The sequence below is a fragment of the Eleutherodactylus coqui genome, chromosome 4, assembly GCF_035609145.1.
Source record: "Eleutherodactylus coqui strain aEleCoq1 chromosome 4, aEleCoq1.hap1, whole genome shotgun sequence".
NCBI lineage: Eukaryota > Metazoa > Chordata > Amphibia > Anura > Eleutherodactylidae > Eleutherodactylus > Eleutherodactylus coqui.
The window spans coordinates 125,964,626-125,987,838 of NC_089840.1; the positions used below are offsets into that span (position 1 = coordinate 125,964,626).

A 23,213-nucleotide genomic window follows, 5' to 3' on the forward strand; every position below is an offset into this window, starting at 1 on the left:
GCCATATTAATGCACTTTGTAATATACATCGTGCATTAAATATGAGCCATACAGAAGTTATTCACTTACCTGCTCCGTTGCTGGCGTCCCCGTTGCCATGGTTCCGTCTAACTTCGGTGTCTTCTTGCTTTTTTAGACGCGCTTGCGCAGATGCATCTTCTCCCTTCGGCTGGTCTTGGAAGCATCGGCGTTTTGGCTCCGCCCCCTTTTCGCGTCATCGCGTAGCTCCGCCCCCGTCATGTGCCGATTCCAGCCAATCAGGAGGCTGGAACCGGCACACGTCATGGGGCGGAGCTACGCGATGATGCGTACAAGGGGGCGGAGCCAAAATGCCGATGCTGCCGAGCGGAGCCGAAGGGAGAAGAAGGGAGAAGACGGATCTGCGCAAGCGCGTCTAAAAAGGCAAGAAGACACCGAAATTAGACGGAACCATGGCGACGGGGACGCTAGCAACGGAGCAGGTAAGTGAATAACTTCTGTATGGCTCATATTTAATGCACGATGTATATTACAAAGTGCATTAATATGGCCATACAGAAGTGTATAGACCCACTTGCTTTCGCGAGACCACCCCTTTAATTTAATAACAATCATGGACTTTTAGATGCCAGGGCTTGGTCCAAGTGGTCACTGCTGGGTAAACCTAACGGACTGATTGGTAGTATAGAAATGCCCCTAAGCCGAGGCTTTGCATTTACTGCAGTGGAGGATGTCATTTTTTATGGAGTTCAAAAGTAGTTTAAAGTAATTAGCATCCTTTGATATTTGGATTTGGAGAAGTTTACATGTACACATGAGGAACACTTTAAAGCCGTTTTGCACAGAATGCTTACACTGGGGAACAAAAAAAAATTCACCGCGCCCGAAATTTTAGACCTTATTCTGGGTATTTTTGTGCCACTGATTTCGAAAATCCCATCCATTTTGTTCCAGGAGCTCTAGTTTTGGAGATATTCTTGATGTTATCTTCTTCATTATATTCTTGATGTCATTATATTTCTTTTCCCGCCAGCATTTGCTGACTATTAGTACATATGATACATATCGCCATCAGTGCACAACAAACTTGGGTTGATGAAGCAATGTGTAAAAACATTAATGAGAAATGGAGCGAGTTTCGGCTATGAATGTAGAAAATTTATTGCGATGAGAAGCTAAAAAGCAGGTAAATTCGATGGACCACAAATCCGGGAACTCATAAAAGACCGGTGTCTCCAAGATTCAGTGGACAATGCTAAGGCCATAAACTCTGGTGAACTTGTGAAGAATACGCTTATTTCTGTTCTTGAACTCTTGGTTGTAACATGAGCATCAGATGGCAGGAGCCGAAGTTATTTTGGATGGATTTCCAGATTGTCTTGGTGATGTAAGTGATGAATCAGGTGAACGAAATAAGGACCGTGGAGGAACAGAACTACAGACAATGGAATACACATATGATGGCGGACTACTGGTGAAACATCCAATGTGAATGTCCAGGAGCAGCTCATCGCAGGAAATCATAGAAATGTAGCGTCATTGACCTCTCAATGAAGAAACTCTTGTTTTATTCCTGTTCTCGTCTTCTTGGGATTTATCTGTGTACCTTCAGCTTTTGATTGTCAGTCATTTCATGTATAATACAATATATGTACATGTATACATTTATATGGACATATGTTGTTTCTTGATAAGCAGACCTGATGGAGAAAAACTAATGTCATTTTCAGAGTCTTTGACCCCAAAAAGTTCTAATATCTCAGTCATCAAAAATTCTTTTCCCCAGTGTTCTCCAAATGAGCGAAAAGGAATGGTATAGTCGTTCAGAGTAAATGCAGCCAACAATTAAATGACAAACAATAAATCGTTCACTTTTCATTCATTGTTCATGTTCTACAGGCATAAAAAATTATTGCTGGCTTTTTCACTAATCATTCGGTTTAACCCCTTAGTGACCACCCCATTGCCTTTTTACGTCCTGCTTTAGTGAGCTTTAATCCCCACGGATGTAAAAACATGCTTCCTCTGGGAATTAAAGCCACATGGGCTCTGGACGTGACGGCTCCATGCTGTCAGTTCCCAGAGGTAGCCGACAACCTGGAGCTGTCATGGGGTCCACGGGAGCCCCCACATTCCCAGTCATGCGATTTGCGCTTTTTTCTTTAAGTTAAAGCTTCAGCTGCCCTCATAGATTGGATCCATGAGGGCAGCTGAGGGTACTCACACCTGTGCTCTGTGATGTCCTGCGGCGATCTGGTCCTGCAGGACCTGACGCCGGTCTTCTGTGCTCGCGCACCAGACATCATTACGTCAACCGCATGCGTGGGAGGCCTGTAAAATTTGAAATTTTGCAGATGTAGTCACTGAGGACCATGGTTACCGATCCTCAGGCCTGTGATTGCTGTTATCCAATGAAAATGAAAAGTCTAAAAAAAAGTCTGTTTCAGCCTGTCTCCCTCCGGAGCCTGGAGATGTCACGGGGGGGGCCGCAGTATGTGATTCCTGGCCATGTGATTGCTGTTATCCAATGGATAATGGCGATCAGGTAAAAGTTAAAAGAAAAAAAAAAGTTTCATCTCTAACCGATGCGATTTTATTTTTAGGGAGTCAATTTTCTTTTCTGCACAAGTGAGCAATGAGGCCTGGAATTTATTCAGTTGTGCTCTGAAATCCAAAGGGTGTTCCCTGCATTATAGGCCTATCCATGTGTCCAGTAAGCAGACTGGGGCTACAATTGGGTATGTTTCTAAACACTGGACGCTATACAAGTGTGCAATTGGGCTAAATAACCTTCAAGCAAAATTTCTGTTCTGAAAGCCACTTGCTGCTACTCGCGTTTTGGGCCCCGTTGTGTATACAGACATATTATTAGAGCGACAACGGGTGTGTTTCTGAACACCAGACAAACGGGTATTCGTTTTGGGATGTAAATCCTCATTTTCATGTGCACTATAGAAAAAGTCTTTCAAATGACCTGTTTGCAAGAATATAAAATTTTATTTTTTCTCCTCTAAGTGGCATTAACTCCTGAAATAAAAAAACTATAGGGTCAAAATACACATGCCGCCCCTCAGTGACTACTTTAAGCGGTGTAGTTTTTAAAACGGAGTCATTTGTGGGGGTATCTATCATTCTGACACCTAGGAGCGTTTGCTCTCAAGAACTGCGGAATAAATTGACGCTATACAAATAAAGATTGTTATCTTGGCTTGGTGTAGGAAAACAGAGTGTTCTTCAAAAACTTGATAAACAATGTTAAATTTGTACATCTCCTTAATGGTTTAAAAAAAAAAAAAAGGTTTCAAATGTGCGGCCAGAATAAAGTAAACATATGGAAATATGTCTTAGCAAAAATTTGTTCAGTAGGTTTGCACATATTTGAGATATTACAGCTGAAAATGTGAAAAAAGAACATTTTTCCAAAATCTCCCCAATTTTGATGCTTTTAATAAATATATACAAATTCTATTGGTCTATTTTTACCACCTAAATGAAGTACAATATGTGGCAAAAAACTGTGTCAGAATCACTTGGATGATTCTTTACGGAATTATTCTATGTTAAAGTGACACATGTCAGATTTACAAAATATGGCTCTGGCAAACCGGCTTTGTCACTAAGGGGTTAAGGAGGTACAGTAGAGCCCTTTAGAAGTGCACGGGTACTGTATCACAGATCTGTGCTACGCGGGGGCTGCACAAAGTCATAACATGCTCGTGTGCATGAGGCCTTGAGAAAAAAAAGCTGGTTTTGGTAGTGGAATGTCATCTTGTGTCCGTTTTAGCTCTTAAAGCAACGTACAGCTTCTGCTTGCTAAGAGCTCTACGACAACTCCCCGCCACCCCATGACATGGGTACGTTGTTGGTTTAGGAACATTGAAAATTAATTCTATTCCCCTTCAGACTTTGCCATGCCTCCAAGACTTCACAAAAACTTGTCTGTTCGTTGCATTCCCTCTTACTACATAATTCATTGCCCTAGTTTCACAGAAAAGAGCTCACTCAAATGAGAATTTCTTGAACTTTTCTTATTTGGATTTTCATCTTGGCCCCTGATTTTCATAGTCCCTGCGGACACAATTCTTCATCTGAAGTTTTTTTTTTACTGTTTTAACTTTTTGTTGAATAATCCAGCCGGTGCTCTAATAACCTGCATGCTGATTTATTTGTGGCTGATTTGTTTTTCTATTTGTGTTTCTTCACTTTAGGTACAACTCGGTCTCCAAGAGATGGAGAGGTCCCCGGTGTTGATTATAATTTTATCACTGTGGATCAATTCAAAGCCTTAGAAGATAGCGGGGTGCTGCTGGAGAGCGGGACCTACGATGGTAAGGACAGTATATGGCAGCACGGGTTCTTTTGTACCCTGTTAGTGTAGATTCACTACCTTGGCAGGAGGCGTATAAATATCCTGTATGCAGTAACCATATTCTTTCAGTGATTTATTTACTAATTGCATTGCCCAGAAATCGAAGTTGCCAGGGTAGCTTTCATTATCGGCATGTATATTAAGCAATGTGTGCCTTCCATGCTCGCTTGAATTATTTTTTTTTACTATCTACATTTATATCAGGAGTCTGCACGCCATCCCAGCCAGCTAATGTGATGCTACAAGTTTCGGCATTCCATGAGTCTACAGCTTTGATGAGCTACTGGGTAGTTTTCCACAGCCGTTGGTTGAGACCACTGATGTAAATGCATGAATTCCTATTCATGGTATTTTGTATAGGCACATCATCTTGACTTGTTCGCAGTGTGGAAAAAAACAACCGTGGAAGATTTATCTAGTCTTGTGATTATACACCGCCAACAATTTATTTCCCTTAAATCCTGCCATATACAAGCCTAGTAACTTATTGTGAAGTTATTACACATTATCTGAAGGATCCAGAGACCTTGAAAACTATGAGGCATTGCTACAGAAAGTGTATTGGAAAATTATATAACTTGAAAGAGTAACTGCACTTTCTAAAACTTTGGACATGGCAGTGCAACATGTGGGGGTCTTGGTGTGGAAATCCCCTCGGATTGCTCAAAGGAAGGGTCTGCAGCTCACTCAAGCATTGTCCTCCTTCAGCAGTCTTCGTTGGCTGCTCTCAGCTGCTGAAGATGAACGTGTAAACTCCTATAGATATCTAAGCATCTGTTTTCAGCTGCCAAGAGGAGCCGATGGGTAAGTACAGATCCTTTATTTCAGTGATCCGCAGGGGTCTCGACACCCAGATCTTCACTGATCAAAACTTTTGACATGTCAAAAGTTTTTAAAAAGTACAGTTAGCCCCCCTTCACATCTACGCATGGGTCGAGCATTTTTCCATTCTCCGCCTTCGTCCTTGGAGCCAAGCAAAAAAATTGTCAAAACTGCTGGATCTGGCAAAGTTAAACAGCATTCATTGATTATAATGGGGTCTGTCCAGCTTCCATTATTCCGACAAGCATTTTACCAGATGAGATGGCTCTGCACGCTGTGCTGTTTCATCTGGGATTTTCTGGTGGATTTGTGCTAAAGGCTCTCAAATTAACCTCAGATGTAAATGGAGTCTTACTCTTTAAGAGAAATCCCTTAATAGTAGGATGAATCGTGTTCTTGATGCAGAGCCTTTCAAAAGTATACAGGTAAAGAATGGATAAACGTAACAAGTTAGTGGAACTGTGCATTGCATTGAGTTGCCTTTTTTTTTTTTTTTAACCAACTCTCTGTATAGCTTGATATCTAAATGAAATTATGGGTATGTGGTCCAAAGGGGATAAGTAATAGCTTGTCGAGAACAAGGAACAATGGATGGGATTAGAGGCCTTGTGACCCATCTGCATCTCAAGCTGTAGCTCAAAGGTGATTGAAGAGGATTTAGAAGTAGCTGAGAGGTCAGAAATTTAATTATGAATCACATCCACTTTACCCAAGAAGTAATCAGCCGTGACCTGTTGAGAGTGAGCAAGATAAAAGGGCTGCTTATTGTATCTGGCCCAGGGAATGAATTAGGCGGGAGAGGCAATAGGAATTAGATTTGTTACTGTTAAGCGGAGTATTTTTGTAATGACAAAGTAGGCTTCCAACACAATGGAGCGAAATGAGATGAGACAACAGGGTTTGTTCTAGTAATGACTAAACCTATTTGTACAGGTAAATCAAACTCTTGTGTGGGTGTGGAGATAAGGCCAGAGGTTTCGCTGATTTGCTCTGCAATCATTTTGTAGCACTTTCAACCATAGCACAACAAATAGATCCAAAGACGCCGGACACATTGGATGAATCCTTTTTCTCCAGTGTGGTAGAACAGAAGGAAACCAAACCGTGCGACCATTGTTAAATTCCCATGGTATTAACCCCTTAAGGACCAAGTGCACTTGGTCCTGGGCTTTAATTCAACGTTGTTATAAAAATATGGTGCAGGATAAAAGCTTCTGCTCCTGCAGTCTAGCAGATCAGATCATCAGCTGTCAGACACACACAAGAAACCCGAAGGGGAAGCAGTTTTTAACCACTTCTGCCTTCTCTTTTACAGGGGACACGGTGCTTAATGAGGAAGCGGGACTGTAATTTCCTGCCTGGGACCCGGTGATCTCCAATACCCACCCCCCCCCCCCCCCCGACATGTCAGTGCTGCAGGTTCTTAGCAGACCCCTAACCAGCTCTGACAGTTACTATTGTGACACTAGAAGAATGTTATCCTCAGTAATCGTCCTTTTACACGCAACAATTATCACTGAAAAGAGCGATAATCGTTACACATAAACGCAGGCAGTTGTGCACTATTTGTTCACTTGTCATTAGATGCTTGTTTTTAGCCCGGGTACAAACCAACTTTCAACCACTCAGAAGAAGTTCCGTTTTAATAGAATTTGTCCAGTCTTTTGAGAGGCTGCAGGATGGTTTTTATTTGCCTTGCATACATAATGAGTACATTGTTTACTAATACCAGGAGAAGACAATGTGATCTGCTGGCCAGCTAATCCCTCACATAAACACATGCCCACCTGAGCAAACAGCTACTGAGTTTACTTTAGCTAATGACGAGATTAAAAGTTATTACCTGTATGTGTAATTTTATGCAAAAATGTTGTCCATTCCTTCAATTGTACGCCCGTTTTAGCTATACTTGTTGCATGTAAAAGGGCCTTTAACTGGGGCTGCTATGGATGATGCTCCTAAGGATTTCCCAGAAAACGGAGTTAAAAAAACCAACAAAAAAATATAGGAATGCAACCCACTGCACACACCAACCTAAATAGTCGCCATATCTGCCCTGTAATCCAAACTATAAATTATATATCAAAGTGTCCAAAACAAAGTGGCAAACCCATTCCTCTACTTTATTTTAACATAAATATAATAATTTTAAAAATAACCATAAGTTCAAAAAACTTTACACATTACTCCTAATAAAACAAAAAAACTGAAAAATATCATTAAAACATTTCTTTAAAAAAGCACTATATATCTTTAAAAAAAAACAGCAAAAATAATTTTTGCGGGCCAGGAAAAAAATCGCAAAGACAAAACCATAATGCCGCCATATGAATAAAATCGCTAAAAAGTGTTTGGTCCTTTTTAGGACTGAAACACTCAGGTCTGTAAGGGGTTAATAAAGCCTTATCTTCATTAGTGAGTTTCTAAACCTCAACCTAAAAATGTGCAATGAATATTTTACATCATTCCCTGCCACTGTATACATTGTTAAAACTTTTATATCCCTCCTCATATCCCTTCTCCTTATAACCCTTAAAGGGAATGTGTAATGTCGTGCAACATTAGGAAAACATTGCCGCTTTCTTTTTGGCTGTTTTCAGCCCTGTGTCACCCATTGAAATGAATGGGCAGCGGTTTCAACGCTGCTGAAAACGCGGCACAACTTGGTGCTGCGTTTTTGGCAGTGCTAAACAGAAGTGCTAGCTACACTACCTTAAAAAATAAAAAAAAACAATGATTGGTTCCTCGAGCACTGTCTCAGCCAATCAGAGCAATCTCTTGCTGGAGGCGGAATCTTCAAATTCCGTCACTAGCAAAAGATGCTCTGTCGGCGACGACAAGTGTTGGGAAGCCTGTCCGGGGCTCTGGACAACAGCGGCAGGGACCCCGACAACACTGCTGAAACTGCAGTAAATGCAGTGTTGAAAAACGCTGCGTTCTTCAAATGCCTGTGTTAGGGACGCCTAAAACAAATTTTGTTTCAATTTTTTTAGCAATTTTTTTAAAGTGTTTAAAATTTGTGGGCAGTGTAGCAAGCGGGGTGCACTTGCCTGCGGATCGTCAACTCTCAGACCAGAATGGGCACCGATCACGTGGAAGTACTCTCTGGAGACACGGATTTCCTTTAAACTTGGCTCCTGACAGTCTTTATTCAGAGTACAACCAATATAAACAGAGTCCATATAGCTTTTAACAAAACATGAAAGTCCACATACACACCCCACCTGGGTGTTAAGGTTAGGGTGGTCACCCCTGTTGGACTCTGGCCTGTCCTAGGCCACCGGCCTGCAGCAGCTTAGCTATGCTGCACAGGTCCGCTCTGACTCTCTCAGCCAACATCTCCCTGGGTGTAGCAGGAATGTACCCTTATATCCAACTTCCTGACTACACCTATGGGCGTTTTCCCTTTTCTCGGGCACCAGAATGCCTGTCTGTTGCCCCCTACAGGCCATTCTCTGTAGTGCACCTCTACAGCAGCCATATTGTAGACACTTACAGTATTTTTGTGTTGACAATCAGCAGGATATGTATGCTTTATGGAAGCTGCAGTGAATGAGAGTTTGGATGGTGTTACATCGAATGACTATCATCCAAATAATCGCCCACAAGAGAATGCAAAGGACAGATGTTTTGTGTAAACACTGCCACCAGCGGGGTGTCGAGCAAGAATTTGCTCACTATTCGCTATGAGTGGGGGTAAAGAAAAATATATTTCCTGCAAGGGTGATTTTGGTGCAACTTTCTAACGTGATAACAAATACTAGACAGTAGGTGTTTAGCCCAAAAGATCTCCATTTATTATTTAAACCAGCTTGTTATACACGTTTCAAGGTGTTGGAATCCCTTCTTCAGTACATCCAAAGATGTGTATGAAACAGTTCTTTACACATAATCACATTATAAGGTTGCGCCAAATTCACCCTTCCAGAAAATATTTTTTTTCACTCATTCCCTCGGTGTTCCACGTGTCTACCTATTGGGTAGACCGTCGGTTAGGGTGGGCAGCACCTTTTCATATACAAGCTTCATCTCCTGGCAGCAATTTACCTCCATGCTTCAATGTTTTCTTCTGCTTCCTCTCCACGGGGTTGCTCCACCTTTTTTTTCCCTTCCATTTCTCTACACACACTTACTATTCGCTAGTGATTTTATTTCAGCTCACCTAAAAATAGTCACTGGTTGATGAAAAGTTGGTTTGTATTTTAACGGCTTGCAAACACATTTGCATAGAGATACCCCCTATGAACGATAGCTCGGCGAACGAATAATGAACAGTTAGCGTTCTGTGTAAAGCATTTCCAACAACTATCATTCATGAGCTCCAGTGACTTTTCTAAGCGACTATCTGATAATAGTCACTCGGTGTAATAAAAGGAGCAATTGGTAGAGAAACGTCCTTATTACAGTCTGCAAAAAGCGCCGTACATACTGAGCCGTTTATCACAAATAGTTCTTGAAAATCCAAGCCAAACGATGCAGGAATCACGTTCTTCCATGGGATCTTGGGGTCTTGCCAAATATTTCTAATTTTAAACATTGAAAAAAAAGAGCAGTATGGATTTGTTTACTGGTTGATTTTAATTGCAGAAGAGACAAAATTACAGTATCTAAGGTTCCTAAATTGATCCCCTCCCACAGTCTCTTAAAAATGTTTACAGTTACTTAATTTCTACAGAGAACATTTCCTGCACGGGGTGCCAAGTCTTGGATTGCATCCGCCTACCGCTCGCTTTTATAGCACTACCACTTTATTTTATGGGGTTTTTTCTTATTTTTGTAAATGCTGGCACTTTTACTACAGTATAAAGCTTAGAGACCACTTTGTTTGCCAAGCAAACCACTTAGAAATGGCACATTTTGTGTATTGAAAAATATCAGGCTATCAATATCTGGATCGGTTTAAGTGTTCTTGTGCCCAAGAGAAAAAAAATAGATATGTAGTTATGTTTGGGTTTTTCCCAACAAGAGAAATCGTAGCATGTCATTAGGGTTTACCATCACTTCTGATTATACTCATGCTGCAGAGCACTGTGTTATTGATAGTAGCCGTTCGGAGTCTTACAAGCTTGCCCCACTTCAAAAGGACAAGCCTGTAGTACTCAAAATGGCCACTATTAATCATACGGTGTTCTACAGTACGAGTACAGTTGTGCTCAGATGTGAGCGCCACAGCCTCTTCAATCAGCTGATCGGTAGAGATCCCAGGTGGTTAACCCCCGACCAATCAGATATTGATGGTCTATCCAGGAAAAAGGTCATCCATTTTATTATGAGGAGAACCCTCTGGGCAAAACTGGCTCACGTGGTTTTATGATTAGTCCAGGGCAAGTGGTGAATTCATGTAAAGGTCCCTTTTACACGGGGCAACTGTCGGGCACATAAGTACCCAATAGCTGTCCCAGAAACTATTGCTCCTGTGCTTTTACATAGGAGCGATAGTCGTTCTGGAAATGGAGGTGGGTCAGAATGGAGATTTCTCCGGCTGCCCACCTCCATTCACAGTAATTTGGCAGTCTCACTCAATCATTATCAAAGATTGAGTGAGATTTGTTTACGTGAGTTGGAGGCGCTAAAAACCAAGTGACTCTGAGAAATAAGCGATTTGCTGCCCGGTGCCCTGTCGGTGACCGCTTGCACACAGGATTCGCTGTTTTCAGTGATTATTTGGGCGATAACCACCCCTTGTAAAAATACCTTTGCACAAGGCTTCCCTCTTTGGAAACTTTTAAATCTACCTCACGCCCTGCATTAGATATTACTGTGTATAAGTTTTGCCTAGAGGGTTCCTTTAAATTAGTTCTTTTTTTCATAAGGACACATGAGCATGTCCTGTGTTAATGTATTTTCTATATAGCTAGAAGCTATATAAGCCTATTTAAAGTATTAGATAACATCTGTGCATGGAATACAGATTGAGCATTGTTTCTGTAAACTCACAGCACCTCTAGCTGCACTGTTAAAACATTCCGTTTCAAAAAATTGCTAAGTTTTTTTAGTTTTTTTTTCACTACTTCTACAAACTTTTAATTACATGGCTCAGACTTGTAAAATGGTCTTTGATGTGACATGGATTGTATTGCATTTCTGACATTCTTTAAATGCTGAGAAGATTGGCCCATTATAGTGTATTGTATAAGACGTGCCCGGTTGGAAGGGTGCTATAGGATAACAGTAACATGTATAGAATGCAACATGAAAAACTACTAAGGAAGGTGTAGCAAGGAAGGAGCTAGGCTTCAAGGATCAGTTCTTTAGAGAGGTCTCGCATATCCTCTTTAACGTACTAGTCCCATTATTTTCCAATCTTTTATTGTGCACAATGGGTCTTCCAGGGATTGCAGTGCAGCTTTTTGATCATTTGAAACACTATTCCATTACAAGAGGTGGTAAACTTGGCATCTTCCACCTCCTTAGCAAAATTCTAGCAGAGCTAAAAGGAACTCTGTCTATGGGGAAAAAATTATACCATGTTGTTAATGTGCCGCTAAAATACATATTACATGAGTATTGGGAACATACTTTTGTAGCTCATTGCTGTATATATGATTTACCTCACTTCAATGGCACTTGTCAAGTAGCAGAGTATATTAGGCAGGAAGTGAACAGTCCGTTCTTGAAGTTTATATGTTGGAAGCAGGAAAACTGAGCAAGTGTAAGGATGTGAGCAACTTTGATAAGGACCAAATTGTGATGGCTACATGACTGGATCAGGGCATCTCCAAAACAGCAGGTCTTGTGGAGTGTTACTAGTATGCAGGGGTTAGTACTTACCAAAAGTAGTCTAAGGAATATCAAATTTTGGAATCGGTCACAGAGTCATGGGCAGCCAAGGGTCATTGATGCCTGTGGAGAGCAAAAGGCAGCCTGTCTTATCTGATCCTGCAAAAGAGCCATTGTAGCACAAACTGATGGAAAAGGTAATGCTGGCTATGTTAGAAAGGTGCCAAAACACACAGTGCATCGCAACTAACTGCATACACAGAGCAATCAGAGTGCCCACGCTGACACCTGCCCACTGCCAAAAGCACCTGCAATAGGCACGGAAACATCAATACTGGACGATTACATAGTGCAAGAAGATAGCCTGGCCTGATGAATCACATTTTATTGTTCATTATGTGGATGGCCAGATGCATGTGCGTGTCACATACTTGGGAAAGAGATGGTAGTTGGATGCTCTATGGAAAGAAGTCAAGCTTTCACAGAGGCAGTTTGATGCGCTAGCCAAGGTTCGCTGGGAAACCTTAAGTTCTGGCATTCATGTTGATGTCATGAGATGTATTACCTACTACCGTATTGCAAAAATGGTTCCAGAATGATCCGGGGAACATGAAAAAGTTCAAGGTTTCGAAATTCCTCAAATCTGATCAAGCATCTGTGGCATTTTCTGGAAAAACTGGTCCGATCCTTGGAGCCCACCCTGCACAAATTGCAGGACTTAAAGGATCTTCTGCTAATTTCTTGGCACCAAATATCACCGGACTCCTTCAGAGGTCTTGAGAAGTCCATGCTTTGATGGGGCAGAGCTGTTTCGGTGGCATGAGGTGGACCTACACAATATTAATTAGTAAGGCGATTTTAAATGTTTTGACTGGGTGGAGTATACTGTATATTTCATAATAATAAAACATATATTATAGATTTTTTTAAAGAAGTCTTATCTGTTTTCAACCCTAAACCTAAACTATCAATGGGCAATATGAAGACCCATATAAATAACTTTTTTTCTGTTGAAAGTACATGCTTGCCCCTGAAATTGCGTTTTTTTTCCAGTGTGCACAATATGCAAATAAGCTTCAACCCATCCGATGGGCAGTCTACGAGCTTGAACTGGTCCAGGCCTTCTGTTGTTGGTTCTCCAAAACCCCACCCCTTGCTGAATAAGTAACATCATCATCTCCTCCTTGTGCTGGACATTCACGACTAGGTACACGTGAATTCCAAGAGGATAGAAAATGCGTGTGGCAGCATAAATGGTGGAATAAGATCCAAATATATTTTGTTCCTCCATGACAATTAACAGCAACGTTTCAATACTATCTGGTCTTTTTTAAGTTAGATGAATTGACCTGCGCTGCTGTAGGCATCTACCTTTCTGACCTCATGTAAGCACCTAGTCCTGGATTTAGGGGGCAAGCCAGCACTTGGAATGTTTCTCGAGGATGGCTGGTTTTGGAAAAGCTCCCGCCCAGGCATTGCTGCGTAAGTTGGCCTTTGGTAAGTCGATCACTTGTTCTCAACGTGAATGGAAGAAAGACCAACAGTTAACTCTGCTACAGAGGATAAGTTCATTAACGTTACAAGCCTCAGAAACTGAAAATTAACAGCACCTCAGATTGGAGGCCACATAAATGCCTTCACAGAGATGACGCATCACATCAGTCTCAGCATCAGCTGTTCAAAGGAGACTGTGACAATCAGACCTTTATGGTTGAATTTCTGCAAAGAAGCCGCTACTGAGTAACACAAACAAGAAGAAGAGAATTGCTAAGGCCAAGAAACCCAAGGAATTGACATTAGATCAGTGGACATCTATACTTTGGTCTGATGAGCCAAAATTAGAGTTTTTTGTTTCCAATCTCCATGCCTCTTGTGAGATGTAGAAAAGGTGAGCGGATGAGTTCTACATGTGTGCTTTCCACCGTGAAGCAGTGAGGGGAAGATGTGATGGCGTGGGGGTGCTTTACTGGTGACAATGTTGGTGATTTATTCAAAATTCGAGCCACACTTAACTAGCATGGCTGCCACAGCAACTCTGCAGCAACATGTCACCCATCTGGTTTGTGTGCAGTAGGACTGTCACTTGTTTTCCAATAGGACAATAACCCCAATTATACCTACAGGCTATGTAAGGGCTATTTGAAGGAGAGTGATGGAGTACTGCGTCAGATGACATGGCCTCCAGTGTCACCCAACTTAAACCCATTTGAGAGATGGTTTGGGATGAGTTGGACCACAGATTGAAGGAAAAGCAGCTAACGGGTGCTCAGCACCTCTGGGAACTCTTTCAAGACTGTTGGAAAACCATTCCAGATGACTACCTCATGAAGGGGATTGAGATAAAGCACTTAGCTGTCATCAAAGCAAAAGGGGGCTACTTCAAAGAATATATAAAGAATTTTTGTAATTTTATACTTGTACATTTGCATCAGTGTCTCACTGGCACTCTGTTAACACACAGGTTTCCTAGGAAGTCAAACCCAGGAAGGAAGAACATATTAAACAGGTTTTCATACCTATGGCAACGTCTGTATCTCATTGACTAGTACAGCAGCATTACCAAAACAGGTTTTTCCATTCAGTGTTGTCATGCCTCTTCACAAAGTGAACATATTGTGTATGTGGGGAAAATCAGTTTCACCATTTAGTATTCTGATACACACATTCTAATTTTTATTACATACAGCAATTACGTTCCGACTTGTTCTTTTCCACTGCAAATGGGAAAACTTGAGCTCATTAGCTATGCACACATGCCGAAATGGGATTTATTGTCTGCTCAGCACAGTCACAGAGTTCATGTTTATATTTGCAACATGTGGGGAGTGAATTGGAGCACGCTGCACCATTTTGTTGTCTTTTCTGAAAAAACTGCAGTGGGATTAAGTATCTTCTACTGTGGCTGGATGTAAAGCAGATGAATGTTAGTAGAACAAATGTGATGCAATTGTTTTGGTTGCTGAAAACAGTCAAGAAGATAATTATGTACAGAAGCTGATGTCAAACGCCAAGCGGACAGAGACAGACTCTGTGACATAAGACCTTTTCCACTTTTTTTTTTTGCATTTTTTCCCCCCAAGTGTGTGATTCTGTAGAACCTAGTTTTTTGGGTTTTTTTAGGGCGTGATCTGATCATGATATCTTAGATACACGTCTTGGGACCATTTGCTTAGGCAACCAATAAATTTGTTCATATGGACAACCTCAATATAACTTTTGAATGGGAGATCGTGTGTGTGTGTGTGTGTGTGTGTGTGTGTGTGTGTGTAAATTTTTTTATTTTCCAGATTTGATAGTTTTCTTAGCTCTCTAGATCCTTAAATGTTTCCCTTCATCACGGTTCATGTTTGTTCATCTTGTATGTCAACATAGGCAATTTTTATGGTACTCCAAAGCCTCCCGCTGAGCCTAGTCCCTTCCAACCTGATCCAGTGGATGGGGTCCTTTTTGATGGAGATTTTGACACAGAGACTACACGAAAGAGAACTACATCTGTCAGTAAAATGCAGCGTACCGATTCTTCTCTCCCGGAGGAAGAGGAGGATGAGGAAAGAGAGGCAGTGAATGGCAGTAGTGGAAGTGCAGGTGAGACTAATATCCTGTTGGTTCATACAACAGAGCGGTTATCTATGAGTACTTTAAAATTAAGAATTTCATTGGAGTTTCAGTGAATGACATACAGTGTAAGAAAAAGCATCCTTGTTATAGAATCATAAAAGAATTGACACACAGGAGTAGTTGCAATGAAACACAATACGATTTTGATAAGTTAATCATTGGAGCTGTAGTCGGGTTTCAAGTTGATTCATAGAGCCATGTACAGTGGATATAAAGTCTATAGACCCCTGTTAAAATGCCAGTTTTTTGTCATGTTTAAAAAAAAAATCCAACAATGATGAATCTTTTCAGATTTATTTCCACCTTCAATGTGAATTGATATCTGTACAGTTCAATTGAAAAAAAACTGATATCATTTAGGGTGGACAAATAAAAATAGCAAAACTAAAATAAGGTGGTTGCATATGTGTGAACACCCTCTAATATTTTGGGAGGTGATTGTATTCAGAATTAGGCAATCACATTTACACTCCTGTTAAATAGTAGTCAGTACTGCCATTTATTCACAGTGATCCTGATTTGCCCCACATAAATCTAGTAGGATTTTCCTGACATTTTCTTAGTTGGTCTGTAAAGAGCTGATAACCGATCACAGGGATCTGATTGATGAAAGGTATCAGTCAGGAAAAGGGGACGCAAAAATTTCCAAGGCATTACATATACCGTGGATCACAGTGAAGATGGTCAACAAGAAGCGGATTCAACTTGGCACAATAGTGACATTACCAAGAACTGGATGTCCCTCAAAAATTGATGAAAGACCAGAAGAAAATTGGTCCGGTAGGCTGCCAAGAGGCCTACAGCAACATTAAAGGAGCTGCAGGAGTTCCTGGCAAGTACTGGTCATGTAGTGCGTTTGACAACCAGCTCCTGTATTCTTCATATGTCTTGGCTGTGGGGGTGGGTGGGGGGGCAAGACGAAAGCCTTTTCTAACATAGAAAAACATCCAGGCCCGATTATGTTTTGCAAAAAACCTACATCAAGTCTGCCAAAAGTATGTGGGAGAACGTTCTATGGTCTGATGAGACCAAGGGGGGAACTTTTTGGTCATAATTCTAAAAGAAGTGTTTGGTGCAAAGCCAACACTGAGCATCACGAAAAGAACATCATGGCTACAATGAGGAAGATGGAGGCATCATCATGTTTTGGGGCTGTTTTTCTGGGGCTTTGACAGTTCCAAACATCAGTCCATTCTGGCACAAAACCTTCAGGTTTTTGTTAAAAAGCTGAAGATTAAGAGGAATTTCACCTTTCAGCACAACAACGACTCAAAGCAGACCTCCTAATCAACAAAAGAATGACTGCATCAGAAGAAAATCAAAGTTTTGGAATGATTGTCAAATCAGGATGTGCCATGCTGACAAACTCCTTTCCAAAAAGACAGACTTTATGACAGCATTCAAAGGGTACATTAGCAAAATATTAGTTTTAAGGGATGCATATTTATGCAATTACATTATTTTAGTTTTGTTTTTTAATCTTTCCACTGTAAATGGTTTCACTTTGTTTTGCGATGGAATTGCACAGATAACGGGTCACATAGACAATGGAAATAAATCTGAAATTATTCATCTTTTTTAATATGACAAAAACATGGCATTTCAACTTTTTATATCGACTGTATAGTTTCAATTTTCCAGCTATCACCTCTCTCCCCAACAAATTAACTACCTGCCCAAGATGTACCACTTGTTCCACAGATTCATGGCACTGTTTGGATGTGCCCGAATATTAAGGGGGTACTGGGATTGGGTGATCAAGTATATTGGAATTTTACAGAGAGTTCCTATTGTTAGTGATCCCCTCATCCAAACTTTCTAGTTTTTTATAACTGTCCGACCTTAGACCAGAATGAACTTTTTAGGGGTACTTCCTCTTCATTTAATCCTTATAGTTGCTAAAAGACATCTCTTCCATAAATGGCTGTCGCCTCATGTTCCACAGGTTGTAGAAATTCTAACACATTGGAAACATTCGGTCACTTATGTATGAATAAAACATTACTTGGGAGGGCTTGAGCAATGTTTCTAGACTTGAAGGTGACGTGAGAGGTAGAGAGGAGCAGGATGCCTCTCAGAGAGGAACACATGCCTAATGATGAGCTTCACTGTCATGGGCTGATGGAAGGATTAATCAAACGGATTCTGGGTGACATGGTCAACATTCCGTGGAAATGCTTAAACGACCAATGGTTAGAATTTTACTTGCTCTCCATGAGTAACTATTAAATTTACCAAATCTCAAGTCTCTTACCCACATAATTTCTTAGGTATTTACTTGAGTAATAACATTAGTATCTACCTCTTTTGTTGTTTTGGTTCTATAATTTTGTTCTCATTCACTGGACTCTTTGAAATTTTACTTATGAATATATATCTTAAAACTTGTATACATGCATTGTAAAAAAGTTTGGTGAGATGACAATAAAATGTATATTTTTTTTAAATAAAGTTTTTTTTAATTTTGAAAAAATACAATTGACAAGACCTATAGATGGCGTGTCTGTGTATTATTTCAGATCATCGAGACAGACTTGAATCTACAGACTGGGGAAAAACTGTCCCTAGCTACAACCAGACAAACAGTACTATGGACTTCAGGAATTATTTAACTCAAGGTGAAAACGTGGAACCCCTTCCAAAAAACTGGGAAATGGCCTACACTGATGCAGGAATGATCTATTTCATTGAGTAAGTCAATATCCACAATTTGACACTTGGTGTTTTGGATGAAGATTGCTTGAGTACTTTGTGCTGTTTGGGTTTTGTGAGACTGGCTGAAGTAGCACTTGTAAAATTGCTACCCAAAGTTGTAGGTGTGTTTGTGTGTTTTTTTTTTTTTATTATTTTTACACTTTTTTTAAATTTCACTTATCAGCCACAACACTAAAACAACAACATGGTTGGATCCTAGACTGTGCAAGAAAGCCAAAGCTCCAGAAGACTGTGATGATGGAGGTAAGAAGAATTGATTCTAAGTAGAATTTTGGTGTTCTTATTGTCAGATTAAGGAAAAATGACGTATTTAATTTAGTGTTTTATTATAAACATGTAATCTTGGAGTTATTTTATGCAACTTTCCATTAAAAAAATATTGATATGTACCAGGTTTCACAGTGGCATTCTAGCACATATGATAAACTGACATTTTCTGTAGTTCACTTGTCAGCTTTGCTTTGTACACTGGGGAATAGGGGCAGCAGAGGGTGGGGGATTTAATGGCTGTTCTGTTGTACTGCTGGAGGACTCAATAGACCCATATAAGGTTATACATGTACTTAGCCTATGACTGTCTGATGTCTGGGAAAGGGAGTTGTACTTAGTCTCTTCCTGGAACCTCTAAAAGTGTATTGACATTACTGTCAATTGTTATTCATTGCAACTTTCAGGAAGCGCCCAATCCCTATTGCACTGTCTATACAGATAATGCAGGAAGGAAGTGTGTCCCTCCAATATGGCATTAAAGTTACTACAAATGAAAGAAGATTCTGTACAACATCTACAAAAAACAAAGATCACGCACATTGTTTCAATACTGAGATGTAATTAAAGAAGTCTTGTCACTGAATCAAGCCAGCAATGCTGACTGATTAGCTCTGCAGTCGTGGCCTTGCTGATTCTTTTCCTTCCATTTTATTTTCTCATATTCTCCTCCTTTTTTCTCAGACTGTTAAACCCTTTTAAGCCATGCCTGAGGCATGGCCTAATAGAATACCTGTAGAAGCACAATATACTGCAATACTAAAGTACTGCAGTATATTGTGAAATCAGTCAAATGATTGCTAGTCCTTATGAGGACTAAAGAATAATAATGTTAGTTATATTTTAATTATTAAATAATTACAAATATTAAAAATTTGGTATCACCACATCCATAAAAGTCTTATCTATTGAAATAGTGCATTATGTATCCTTCATGGTGAACACAATCCGAAAATAACTATACATAACACAAGAATTGAATTTTTTATTTTTTTTGGTTACCACATCTCCAAGAGAAAAATGTAATAGAAAGCAATCAAAAAGTCATATGTTCTCCTACATGGAACTAATAGAAACTACAAGTCACCCCACAAAACACAAGCCTAAACACAATCCCATTGACAGATAAATAATAGTTATGGTGCTCAATAGATGGCGACATAAAGTAATTTTTTAAAAGTGATTTTATTTTTTCCCCAAAGCAATATAACAAAAGCTATATAAATTTGGTATTGCTGTAATTAAGATCAGATATTATTTTTTGCCTCAGTGTGTACATCGTTAATTAAAAATCCCCCCCCCCCCCCAAAAAAAAAAAATTGTGCAACTGCGTCAGTAATGGTACATTAAATGGTACCATTACAAAATACAGCTCATCCCATGGAAAGCAAATTGGTTATGGATAAATAAAGTTATGATTTTTTGAAAGTCAGAAGAAAAGAAAAATTTAAAGTGGCCATGTGCTCAAGGAGTTAAAGAGAACCTGCCAAAGAGTTAATCTAGGAGACCCTTATTGATTGTGGTCTCACGATTCAAAAAAAAAAAATTTTTTTTGCACTCCTATACTTCATCAATTAATACTGTTACTTTCATTGCACAATATGCTAATTAATGAATGAATTGACAATTGGGCAGTCCTAACCACACACTGCCAAAGTAGCAAGAACTGATCCACTCTAACACTATCCAATCAACACAGACCATGTCATGGTGGCTCAAGCAGCTTGACCTTGTGTAAGTGTAAGCTTCATGAGATCACTCTGCTTGACTTGCTCTGATCCAGTCTGTGTTGATTGGATGGTGTCAGAGCGGCTCTGGTTCACTCCCCTGTGATACTGGATGGTGATGACTGCCCAACTGTCAATTTAGTTATTATGTTAGCATATGTGACACTGAAACTTAACAGCGCAGATTGTAGGGATGGGGGTTATGATAGACAAACATTATCTGCAGTCTTTAAAGGGGTTCTGTCATTACAAAAAAAAAATTTCTATACTTACTTATTCCCCCTGTCAGCCTACTTACCGCATCTTCTCCCTACTGATCTTCTCCTCTCTCCTGCAGTCCCTCTGGGTCACCTCTCCTCCATCTGGCTGATTCTTTTGTATTCTATGATGTTACGTACATTCACAGGCGGTCTCCTTCCTGCCCGGCAATGTACGCTACGTCACTAGTTCACAGCCTAGCACGGAGTGCTGACCTATTGCAGATACTGCTCATGCCCGCTGTCTCTGCAATAGATGAGCATTCCTTCCTAGCCAGTGAACGCTAGGAAGGAAGGGATGTGACCTTCACTGACCTGCAGGAAGGAGAATGCAAGGGATGCACGCTTCATAACAAGCCGGCCGACTTTCGGTGAGCTAACCCGGGGGACTGAAGAAGCTCAGCTTGAAGATGCCGTAAGAAGTCTGCCTATGGAGGAATAGGGCAGTAAGGATTTTTTTTTTTAAAGACAAAACCCTTTTAAAGTATGTAGTCGGTTTTACTTTTGAGGGGACGTGACATGTCTTCTTCAGTCTGACTTTTTCCAGGAACCTACATGTGTGCTCCTGTCTGTAGGGTCTAGTATGTTTCCTGCTATTAACAGTTCCAGCTATCTCTAGATAGTCTTGACCTTTTTTGGCAATCTCCGTAGCCTGCCATAAAAATACAACTTCATCTGATATAGTCAAATTGTCAATGTAACAGCTTCTATCTAACGTCTGCGTATCTTTTGCTGGCTTTTAATTCACTAAAGAAAAGATAAGTTGGATATTTCATTCAAGAGTTGCACCAAGATACCAGATTTTTCTTTCCGCATGACTAATGGTGGCACGGGGGGAAAAGGCTAACACTTTGTTCTAACCCCGTACAACTACTTTAATAAATCTGAAAAGGCAGCCTGCCGTAAAGATCTTGCTGTTCCTGCCGGACTTGAGGGTTTATGGTCGTCTATCAGATCAACAATTTTTGGGGTGCTGAATCGTCTCGATGCCGTATCTCAAACTCTACTGCTATTTCCGTCACATATGACTTACAAGGATGAATATACAGTCGGTAAATAAAGGTCAAGGGATTTCATACTTCATGTCCTTTTCTTTGTCATTTTTTACATTTTAATCATCAACCAGAAATAATTAAGCTTGGAATTCGCATCTCTTTGGAATAGACCAATTTCCATCCACAATGTGAGGTGATAACACAGCTGTACAACCTACTGCTAGTCAAAGCTGATGTAATTTCCCAAGCAGAATTAGCATTCCCACCCAGCTGTGCTAGAACATCATGTACATTTAAGTAACGACAACCCAAGGCATTGAGAGAGAGAAATCTTCAAAGCACTGTAGAACATGATGATTCAGTGTGCTCAGCCAGCAGGCTACGTGTCACATTCTGCTTATCTGTATTTAATAATTAGTAGCAGTCTATCTAACGCTCTGAACGCCGCTTGTTAGCTCGCACCGCCATCCGCAACATACAAGCTGTTTATACTTCTTAGAGTCACTTAAGATCACAATGAGCTCTGCCCTACAATGTATCCAGCTATCATTTACCCTCCCTTATAGCGCCGATTTATCACGGCTTACACCCTCATGTATCTCTATACTGCCGAAGAGGAAACGATTGATATTAAATTTATTGACTGTTCCTTCATGCAACGACGGCCGCCTAATTTCCACTGCGTATCTTCAGAGTCAAAGCTTGTGCCTATACAAATGAATTGATATTCTGCTCTATCTTTCATGTTTTTCGGTTGCTTGAGGGTGTCAGCTGGCGGAATTCACCTTGAAATTTCTTCAAGCAGCTGTTCTTTCATGAGAGATTGGGCAACGACTGTCACTAAAACGTACACACAGAATTGTAGGATCGCTTTCGCTACAGGTGTTTAGGGAAATATCCTGAGCATCATTATGCATATTTGTTTTGCAGAGCTTCCATATGGCTGGGAGAAGATAGAAGACCCACAATACGGGACCTACTATGTTGAGTAAGTCATTCCAATATTCAGTTAGCCTCCCGTTGCGTAAACCTTTCCATTCACTAATTTTGCACAAGTTAATAATTAGCTGCATTTCCTGTTGTTTTGAGGGGCGTAGGAAAGAACATAACAGAATAGGGCTCTAAATGTACTTTTTATAATGAGTAATTAAAGTTACTTGCGGCATTTCTTTTTCGGTTTGTTTTTTTAAGTCTATTCATATTTTTTCATTACTTCTATGGCAACAACATACGGTATATCGCAGTACTTACACAGATTGTAGTTCTTCGCATCATTTGCTGTCACATATGGCGAATCTAGTCTGAGCACAGAAAGACCATAACTTCATGCAGATTTGGAGGCAGTAATTTTATTGGATTTGAGCATTTAGGCCTCATGTCCACGGGGAAAATCAGGCCCGCTACGGATTCTACATGGAGAATCTGCAGCGGGTCCCTCCTGCCCCGCGGACATGAGCGCTTAAAATAGGAATTTAAAAGAATTAACTCACATCCGCCGAGCCGAAGCAAGAAAGATCCGGCCGTGAGGAAGAGAAGACCTTCCCGGTCCGCTGCGGGTGAGTTAATTCTTTTAAATTCCTATTTTAGGTCTCCCGTGGATCTGGACGGCTTCCATAGGCTTCAATAGAAGCCCGCGGGAGCCGTCCCCACGGGAGACCCGCACGAAAATGGAGCATGGTCCAGATTTTTTCATGCTCCATTTTTTTTTTTAAATCCCTTTTCTTGACCATCCGCGGGTATTTAT

The 23,213-nt window shown here is 40.5% G+C and overlaps 1 protein-coding gene across 3 annotated transcripts in view; it reads left to right on the forward strand.

Moving 5' to 3' along the window:
• MAGI3 (membrane associated guanylate kinase, WW and PDZ domain containing 3) overlaps positions 1–23,213 on the forward strand; it is a 298,048-nt gene that overhangs the window by 154,689 nt on the left and 120,146 nt on the right. For all 3 annotated transcript variants that reach the window (XM_066600061.1, XM_066600062.1, XM_066600063.1), the window contains exons 3-7: positions 4,188–4,307; positions 15,263–15,475; positions 18,028–18,199; positions 18,387–18,466; positions 22,400–22,457. In XM_066600061.1, the coding sequence (XP_066456158.1) occupies positions 4,188–4,307; positions 15,263–15,475; positions 18,028–18,199; positions 18,387–18,466; positions 22,400–22,457 (643 nt within the window). The remainder of the gene's footprint in view (positions 1–4,187; positions 4,308–15,262; positions 15,476–18,027; positions 18,200–18,386; positions 18,467–22,399; positions 22,458–23,213) is intronic.